Source organism: Hemibagrus wyckioides, linkage group LG05 (assembly GCF_019097595.1).
Source record: "Hemibagrus wyckioides isolate EC202008001 linkage group LG05, SWU_Hwy_1.0, whole genome shotgun sequence".
NCBI lineage: Eukaryota > Metazoa > Chordata > Actinopteri > Siluriformes > Bagridae > Hemibagrus > Hemibagrus wyckioides.
Window position 1 is genome coordinate 20,926,354 of NC_080714.1, and position 10,405 is coordinate 20,936,758.

Sequence of the window (10,405 nt, forward strand, 5' to 3'; positions counted from 1 at the left end):
TCTAAATCGTCAAAGTAGTTCACTAGGTGGCGTGCTTTTGTGGAGGTCTAATACGGTAGTTTGCTCTCTCTCTCTCTCTCTCTCTCTCTCTCTCTCTCTCATTTCCACTCCTGCGCTGCTGTGCGCCGCTCTGAGGGCGGGGTGCTCAAACGGACAGTTGGATAGAGCGCAGCTTTCACAGGAGCCGCCTTCACGCGCGCGCTCTACCGGTGCCACCGCCGCCTTCACGCGCAGAATAATGGAACTATCAGCTTTGTTAACGTGCTTCTTTTTAACGGCTGTCGCTATTGCGACGGCTTTAGCGAGCAAACTAAACGTCCCACGTCTTCGCCTATCATACAAAGGTAAAAAAAACCAAAAACTATTTATGAACTTTATTTAGTCTAGTATTAGTACTTTATTTATTGGAGATGATTAAGAATCGAGGAATTGTAGCTTATATACTGTAATATACTGTAAAGCATAAATAAATTACATAAGCACATATTTATTATTATTATTATTATTATTATTATTATTATTATTATTATTATTATTATTGTTAGTAGTAGTTATTGACGAACATGTGTTATAACGTATTGATCCCTGAAATGTTTGTAAGTTCTTCGAAGCTGACCTAGATAAGACCTATACCTAGATTTGAACATTATTTATTTAATATTCCGAGAGCACTGACTTCATGCACTTCAGCACACATCCTAATTCAATTGCATGGCAAATATTTCAGTATTATCATTCTCATTAGATGTTATTAGCCTGGTGGTGGTGTTTCTTTTCTTTTTCTTCTTCTTACCTTTTTATGCCATAGCGCACGTGCAAACCGCAAACCACAATCCCTTACCTCTTTCTCATCCAGTCATGTTCCGTGTCTCGTCTCGTGAGCCTTGTAAATTGCGCGTGCTGTGCAATACATATGTGCGTGCTCTTTTTTTTTTTCGGTCATTAAAATAAAATCAACACAAGTTTAAAAGCACCCCAGAGCAGGCACTTAATTAACGGCGGTTTACTCATCCTTAGAAAAGTTAAATAGACTTTGCATTTGTAATTTAGATGTTATTGTGGCTCGTTAGAGTTATTTATTTATTTATTTATTTATTTATTTGTATGCTATGTTCAATTGAGTATCATGTAAAATGCTGCAACTAAATATTATATTTACCTTATTAAATGTTATTATTAAATTATGATTTAATATTATTTCCTATAAATAAATGAATGAATGAATGAATGAATGAATGAATAAATAAATGGCCTGTGTCATTAGATGGAAATTTGCCCAGTTCCAGAGGAAAACCTGTGGCAGCCCTGGGATTTGAACTCACAACCTTCTACTCAGTAGTTCAATACCTTAATCACTAAGATACCATGTCCCCACCTGACCATGGCTCCCATATGTTCTGGTTGAACATCCTATTCCAGATGTAGTTCCACCAATTTGCTGTTATAATAACCTCCACTCATCTGGGAAGGCTTTCCACCAGATTTTGGAACGTGGCTGTGGGGATTTGTGCTCATTCAGCCACAAGAGCATTATTGTGGTGCAATTCATCCCCAGGGTGTTCAGTGGAGGTGAGGTCAGGGCTCTGGGCAGGCCACCCAGATTCTTTCACTCCAACATTGGCAAATCATGTCTTTATGGAGCTGGGTTTGTGCACGGGGGCACTGTCATGCTGGAACAAGTTTTGGCCTCTTACTTTCCGTGAAGGACAACTGTAATTCTACAGCATTCCAAGACATCCTATACACTTGTGTGCTTCCAACTTTATGGCAACAATTTAGGGAAGAACGACATATGGGTGTAATGGTCAGTTGTCCACAAACATGTGACCATATAGTCACATGTTTGTGGACATTTAACATTTAACATTTAACATTCAACATTTAATCTTATATTTTCCATTTGAATCTCATCCATGCTGAACTTTCAATCCAGACTCTCACAATTCAGATATTTTTCCAAACCAAAGTTTTAAAATCTTCTTCACTTCATGGCCCTTGCAGCCAGATTCCCAGCTGGTCTCCACTGCGCATTATCACCAAAAAATCTAGGTCAGGAAGTGTTTTTTTTCTTTTTCTTCATTTTTTAATGGACATGCCTAATGGTGTACTGTTCTTTTTTGCTTGTGTGGCTCAGTTCAGGAGTGATATCTGATCCATACTAATCACCCAAACAATATAATGGGATTTGAGCATTAAATCCGAATTGAGTGCTTGTGGTGGGAATGTCGTGTAATGTTGCACACTGAGATTCCCTGTGCTCATTACTCCACTTGGCTGATAATTAAGCCTATGTTTTCCCAGTTGCCCCTCAAAAGTCGTATCAGAGCTATTGCAGCTGATATACAGTTCACTTTGCGAGTCCTTGGATGCCAAAGGGATTGAGTTAACACGTCTCGAAAGCAAAATGTTCCGTAAAGCCACTGATATTTGAGGCCATTTCCTTGTCAAAGTGAAAAATGGCAGACGATAAAATACTTCACACTTCCGAATTGTAACATTTGATTTGCTGTGGTAGAATGGGGTTTTCTGTAGCCAGCTATTTGATGTCCCAGACAGCTGTATTTCTGTACTCCAGCAAAGGGTTTATTGAAAACAAGGGCTGTAGTGTTAAGGTTATGAATATCACAGCAAGTGTTCATGTGCATGTGTGCCTTGTGTGTATGAACTGTGAGAACCATGTAGGTGGATGACAGACAACTGAGTAATTTTTCCTTAGTAAAAAGTTTTTTTCATGAAATAAAATTCCAATATTTGTGTGAGGGGGTGTCAGTGTGTATTTGTGGTTGATCTGGGCAGAACTGTGGCACATTGCTTCCCAATTTGATCTGTGTTGGCAGTATCGTTTGACAATGCCACTGTTTGACAATGTTGTCCACATGTCTATGTGGGTTTTTTCCTGGGTCTGTGGTTTCCTCTGACTGTCCAGAAACATTCCTGTTGGTGGATTGACTATGCTAAATTGCCCCTAGGTAAGAAAGTGTGTGTATTGTTCCCTGTCATGGACAGGTGTCATATTCAGTGTGAATTCTCTCCTTATGTCTAGTCTTCCTAGGACAGGCTGAGGATGAAGCGGTTACTGAAGATGAATGAGTGTAAGAGATGTATTAGAAACCTTAAAGATTGAGAAATATTTGTCGTAAAATTACATGACAGAGCTACTTTAGACTTTACACTGATGCAGGTTTAAACAGTCCTACTAACTAAAAATAGCAGTTCCTATTTATTAATACAAGAGATTTCATAATCAGGTGTGTGTGAATTTGTGGTAGTGTGTGTGTGTGTGTGTAGTGCCTCACTCACTAAATGATGTGTATTAACAGCCTTTCCTATGTGAGTGGGTCTGATAAAAATCTCCTGGGATTTCCTTCTAGTCCAGCTAAATATTTTGCTTCTTAAAATGTAGAGTCTTCTGCATCATATCCGAAAGTGTTGAGCTATGTGTTGACCTGCACCCTGACCTGCCTGCTAACTGATAAGCGATATAAATGTTCTCCCACACTTTTACTCACAAACAGGATTACTCAAATGCAAGTAACGGACAGGAACATTAGTATTTTATGTGAGAAACTAATCTCCTGTAGTGCATGTAATAAATTTTGCTAATAAAAGCTTAAATACCTTTTAATCTGAACACGTTCCTGAATACACACACCTATCTATAATCTGTAATCTCTCTCTCTCTCTTGCTCTCTCGTGTGTGTGTGTGTGTGTAGGCTATTCCCTGGTGGGTTAATTCCGACTCCTGCTTCATGCATGGGTTGAATGCTTTCATGTGTTATGAGATGGGGGGCCTTTCCCTCCTTCTCTCTCTCTCCCTCTCTCTCTCTCTCTCTCTCTCTCTCTCTCTCTCTCTCACACACACACACACACACACACACACAGACGCAAGAGGGTAGGTGAATATATTCCGGTTGTTTTAGTTTACATGAAGGAATGAAATCCCAGATGGTCAAGAAGTGTCTGTCCACACCACACCATCTCTCTCTCTCTCTCTCTCTCTCAGATCATGTTTAAATGATCCCAGATTTTTTGGAACAACTTAAAATAAAGAAAGGGAAAAAAAACAGAGCTTACAGAGGTAATAGTCACTTAGGCAGTTATGTGGAAATATACAGTTAAACCTGGGAAGATTTAGAGAGGTTGCAGTGTGTGGATAATGCAGTCCTGCTGTAATCTTTGTAAAGGTTTGGGACTCAAAGATAATAGTTAAAATGCCACTTGGTGAGTGTAATTTCTAAATTAGAAGGTAAACATATAATAAACTTGTCATATAAGAAGTCACAGGTATTGCACCAATCATAAACATGAAGGGCTATTTAAAGGAACAGTCACATAACTTTCATAGAATTGGGCTTATGCATTATTTATTATTTTGATTTACAGTATAGTGTTATCCAGACATATGAATGTTTACCGTTATCTTTGTTGACCTCTAATTTATTTCAAATGAAAAGGTGGTGTGATTCACCGTGGGATATATTAACAGTATGTCAAGAAGTGCTTTATTCCACTTATACAACAGCAAACACATACAAATTTGTATTTATTAAACAAGGACAATCATATGTTTATGCATTCATAGATACATGTCACTTAGAACAATTGTGAATGGACAGTGTTTCCCAACCAAATGGCTGCCTTGTGAAGTGAATTCCTTCCTCACTTACGTTAGAGCAGCTATAATCAGTCATTCCCTCATAGCCTCCCTCGTCTCTCTGATAAAAGTTAATAAAACAAAATGCAGCATGTCATGTTACTAAGAAACCACAGAGCCATTCATCTCGAAGACTTTGTTGGAAAACTCTGTTATAAAGCCCTGACAACGGTGGCGCTTTCCAGAAATGCTAAATAAATCAAACGGAAACCTTCACCATATCATTAGTCAGTTTATGTGAAGCCTGTGCCATACGTGCCCTTTTCAAGTTATTCCTACAGAAATGATATCATGTTAGAATGAGCACATATTTTAAAACAAACCTGTGAGTTGCCTTTTATGGCTTCTACTGTTAGAGCAGCTGTTATAGAAAATTAATCAGTACTTTCCGACCAATCAGAGGTGAGAATTCAACAACACTGTGGCATAAATGTGCATTATTAAATTTCAGTCTAAAATACTTATTGGGTAAGTTTCAACTCTTTGACAAGTGCGTTAGGAAATGAAATGTCTGTCCATAAGGCCTCAATTCCCGTTACGCCTGTGCTGGATGCATTGCACATTTGTCATGGCCATGGTTTGGCGCACGCAGACATGCGCACACACACGCACACACACCTGTGCATGGGTACATACCGAAAACTGTTCTAAATTTACTGTAGAAAATGGACGTAATGGAGACTTACTGTATGTCCCCCGTGACACATAATCAAACACACACACAGCAGCATGGTTCGGATGATTGAGACCTCTGGTTTCTGGGTTTCGGATCCATGTGGTGGCTGGAACAATGCTATGTTGTGTATGGTTCCTCCAGAGCTTTTGCTGCCTGCTACTCCAGTTCTGGTCTCGATCACACACCCATGGAAACCATTCCCATAGGGTGACAACTGGCCAAACAGCTGTCCACTGGCAGGATGTAAACAATTTCACATTCTTAGCCTCATTACAGTGCTCACTTTTGGACTCTCTGAGCTCGAAATCATTCATTTACACACTTATTGCCTGTGACCTGGCTTAAGGCAGGAGCACACCCAGTATGAGACCGTAATCCAAGACGGGGCATTAGCTCCAAATTACACAACATAGTTAATTCTTGGGACCTACCAATTTCCATAATACCTTAAGTCAGGACTCCTAGTCCCTTACCTTTCAGAAGAGCGATGGTCTACTTCATTAGCTGCCAAAAAAAAATCAAATTTCTATTTTTTTCGGTGTATGTAGTAGGGGTGAAAGGCACAGTCACTATCCGTGTCTATAAGAATGAAAATACAAACGTGAAAATGGCGCCGTTGTCAAAGGAAACAAGACGTGAAGACTGTGACAATTGGAGTAACTTTTAATGAACTTCAATCCATCACAAGGTCAGCTTGTGAGTATTGCTGATTGTTCACTGGCATGGAAAAGGAATAGTTTTAAAGAAGTGGAAGGGTGGAGTAGAAAGGTCTCGCAACCCCGAAAATTAAACTCAGAAAACTGGAACAGAGATGAGCTGAATGCAGTCACGTTGCCCGCAGTCAAAGACCAATCTCACGATAAATTTGTACAGATTTAAACAAGTGTGGCTGATGTGCTTGGATTTCATCTGAAAAGAAAACGATACTAAGGCTAACCCACCGCAACCCTAACCTTAACTAAACTGTTACAGATTTGCACGTATGAGATCATGTAGGATTCCAGTAAAAATGTGCTCTTGATTGTATTTCTTTATTCCTAGTGTAGAAATTTGCATTATTCCACAGCAGCAGCAGTAGTAGTAGTAGTAGTAGTTCCATGATTCTGTTTCTCATTGTGTTCATGGCTCAGAAAGAGCTTCTTCGGTTTGTTCTCATACAAAATGAACACCGGATCCAGTGACGGAATATTAGACGAGATACTGTATGATTTCTAAACATAGAGTATGTCTGATAAATATTATCACTGAAAGATGCTAGTCGGAATTATGATCAATTCTTATACAGGAACCAATAACTGTATAAATCACAAAACTTCTCATGTCAATACAAACTGAATATTTGGATATTTAATGTTGTGCTTGATTATTAATAGGTCACATGACCATAACTAATAACCTGGCTCACTTAAACTTACTTAAATTCCCTGGAAGTTATCTAAATCTTACACTCAGCCAATGCTTTTGGTTTCTGTGGGAGGTGATTGAAAAAAGCATACACATCCTGGGGTGTCTTTATTTTAAAAAACGAGCATGAAATCTCTTTTCCCCCTGGATATAATGGAATCTTTACCAGCACATCAGTTCAGACAGGATATACTGTATATTACATTGGGTTCTTTCTACTGGTCATTTTACAGAAGGTAAAATACGCCCTAATTGTTCCAGATGTGTGCGCGCACAGTTCATAAAAAATTGAGTGACATTATGGATTCCGATGGGATTACGATCCCAGAGATACGCCAAAAATAATTACATTTCCCCATGTCCTCATTTAAAACTAGTCCAGTGTCTTCTGAATCCCAAGCCTCATCCCAAGTTTAACGCCTTACTGCTGTTTAGGTTGGCCCTCTATAATGAAGCTATGAAAAATAAAAAGCTAATTCAAGCATATAAAAATGGTGTCTATTCACACATGCTGAGAAAGACCAGAGCAACAGCTGGCCTGTAAATCTATAGTAGGATTTGTTTAACCTCTATCCTGAGAACAGCGATGGGACTAGATCAGAATTACATTCATATAAACATATACATTTCCACATATACACAAGTGACTGAGAAACACAGACTTTAGAATAGGCAAAGATTATAGCTGAAGAAAGTTGGAGGAAAGTGTATTTTCAAAAAAGCTGGTGAAAAGAAATGTGTGTGTGTGTGTGTGTGTGGTCTCATAGTAAAGCATAGGTCTGCCACCTTCTCCATGGAATTTTTATATAACTATTATTTATAATTTCATTCTAAGCATATAAACTTGATTTAAGGAATATTTCATGATAATTAAGTATAATAAAAGCTTTTATTTGTAGAGAACATTTTTTCTTAACCACATTTTACACCAGTCCACAGAGGCAAAATACCAAAGCCTGGCACTGGCAGTGGCTATTTAAGAGTGGCTATTTAAAATAAAAATGGGGCTACTGGCAAAAAAAGGTTGAAAACCCCTTCTGTAAAAGCTTTTGCACAACAAAAATTAACGATCAAAAAGGGTTTTGTTGGTTAGAGAAAAGGATGTGGCAAAGAGTTGAAAGGATGAATGAAGGTGAATATGTCACGGTATAATTCAAAGTGAAGAGACGTAGAGCCTAAAGAAGGGCATTTATCAGCTGTCAGATTACCAACTGTGGCCGTCTCTATATGTATAAGGACTCTGTGTCTCCATAACAACAACAGCAACAACAACACACTTGCCTTCTATCTATAAAATGTGGAAAAGAAGTTCAAAAAGAAGTGAAGAACTGAGAGGTCATTAAACTCTTTTGCATGCATTTATATACAAGATCCAGGATTTTATCATTATAAATGAAGTATAGCTATAAGAATATTGAAGGCCATTTTTGTGTGTTTTTTTGTGTAAGATTTGGGCAGAAGTAACATTATTAAATAGGAATGTATTTTTATTTAGGGTTTTTTTTCCTGCCACTGACCTGCGTGCACTGAGATTGCGTACACTCCACATGCTTCAGGTGTTTCCTCTGGGTACACTGGTTTCCTCTCCCAGTACATGCATTGTAGGTTATTTGGCATCTTGACATTGTTTGTAGTAGTGGAACAGCTGTAGTGTGTGTGATGAGCTGGCACCATGTCCAGTCTTCTTTCTTTCTTTCTTTCTTTCTTTCTTTCTTTCTTTCTTTCTTTCTTTCTTTCTTTCTTTCTTTCTTTCTTTATTTATTATTTTTTTGTAATTTTTATTTTATTTTTAAAGGGTTCTTTCTTTCTTTCTTTCTTTCTTTCTTTCCTTCCTTCCTTCCTTCCTTCCTATCACCTTCCTCATTTCTTCACTCCTTTTCCCCCATTCTTCATTCCTTCTCTCTAAACTCATCTCTTCACTTAAATTCTTTCTTTCTTTCTTCCTTCCTTCCTTCCTTTCACCATCCTCATTTCTTCACTCCTTTTCCCCCATTCTTTATTCCTTCTGTCTAAACTCATCTCTTCACTTCTTTCTTTCTTTCTTTCTTTCTTTCTTTCTTTCTTTCTTTCTTTCTTTCTTTCTTTCTTTCTTTCTTTCTTTCTTTCTTTCTTTCCTCACTCCTTTTCCCCATTCTTTATTCCTTCTCTCTAAAGTCATCTCTTCACTTCTTTCTTTCTTTCTTTCTTTCTTTCTTTCTTTCTTGAATTTAGATTAACGTTAACCTTATTTATGTTTTTTCACTATACATTTTAGTTTGAGATGAATTCCTTTCCTTTCAAGGCAGCAGCCAATCCACTGTGAACTATGATTAATTGATTAAAGCATTGATTACTCATTACAAAACCTATTAAAAGCAATCATAAAACCATAAAGCCCATTTTGCTGTAAACATTCTCTGGGAATAATTCTGTATGTCAGAGTGAATCATTCAGAAGAAGATGATGCCACTCTGTGATAACACATATGAGGACAGAAAGAGCCAGATTATAGGGGAAGCACGGGGCACACAGAACCTACTCTGTGCCAGGGGGATGTCGCTTCATCTCTCTTAAAATGATATGCAACTCTGTAATCATTTCCTCATGCAAACTGCACAAGCCAGGCATCGATTAGTTCCACACTCCAGCTGCTGACAGAAACAGCCAAGAGCTACAACACAATAAGAACTCGATAGCGATCACATACTGTGAAATATAATCCATGCCAGATCTTCGGGTTTTAGATATAAACAGTCAGATATGAGCATCAAACCCGTTTCTCAGTGAGCGTATTACACTGCCTATGTAGACATGTGGTGTGTCAGAGGTCTAGGGTGGTTTCCCATTTGCCCCAAATACTCAAGAATCCACTCTGGGTTTGTTTTGCGAGAGAATTAACAATATAGGTTGAGAAAAATTCTTTCCCTTCCATGCATCGATTGCACAATTTCATGTGTAAATCTTTTGCTTTGCATAAGCATGTGATATATCCATACACTCTGAATATCTGAATCATTTAGCAACACTGTTTAGAGGTTAGCAAAACCGGTAGTGTTGCCACCTCATAGCTCTAGGGTTTCTGGTTTGATCCTGAGCTTAGCTTACTGTCTGTGTGGAATTTTACATGCTCCCCCTGTGTTTCCCTCCCAAATATGTGTGCATTAGTTATGCTAAATTGCCCGTAGGCTTGAATATGTATATAAATGTGTGTATGCATGGTGCGCTGCAATAGCCTGGCATTCCTCAAGGACTTTGTTAGCAGTAAACAAAGTGTTTAGCCAGGAGATATATATATATATTTTTAAATGATATATTATGTGAATTGCAGTCACCTGCGATTGATATGCCATTATCAAACAGTAAGTAACACGGCAAGTTTAACAAATCACATTATTTTAAACCCTGGCCGCAGGAGTGAATTGTGCTGAATGTCTAGCAGAAATGAAGCCCAGACTACAATTTTCAGGTGGCCCAGAAAACTGCACCAAAAGTGTATTTGACAGGTTCTTTAATCCAAAGTGACATATTACTGAAACAAGATTCAGTGCATGCTGCTCAGGGTTAAGGGTCTTGCTCAAGGACCCAACAGTGGAAGTTTAGTGATTCTGGGATTAGAAATCTTTCATCTTATAGCCAGTAAAAATAAGTTAATACACTTATGTATTTACAATACATATAACACAACTCTTTGA

At 38.2% G+C, this 10,405-nt stretch overlaps 1 protein-coding gene across 1 annotated transcript in view; it reads left to right on the forward strand.

The window, feature by feature from the left end:
• The first annotated feature begins 114 nt into the window (after nucleotides 1-114).
• Nucleotides 115-10,405, forward strand: part of sema3bl (sema domain, immunoglobulin domain (Ig), short basic domain, secreted, (semaphorin) 3bl) — a 42,706-nt gene continuing 32,415 nt past the window's right edge. The window contains exon 1 of the mRNA XM_058390119.1: nucleotides 115-344. Within this exon, the coding sequence (XP_058246102.1) occupies nucleotides 239-344 (106 nt within the window). The 5' untranslated portion in view covers nucleotides 115-238. The remainder of the gene's footprint in view (nucleotides 345-10,405) is intronic.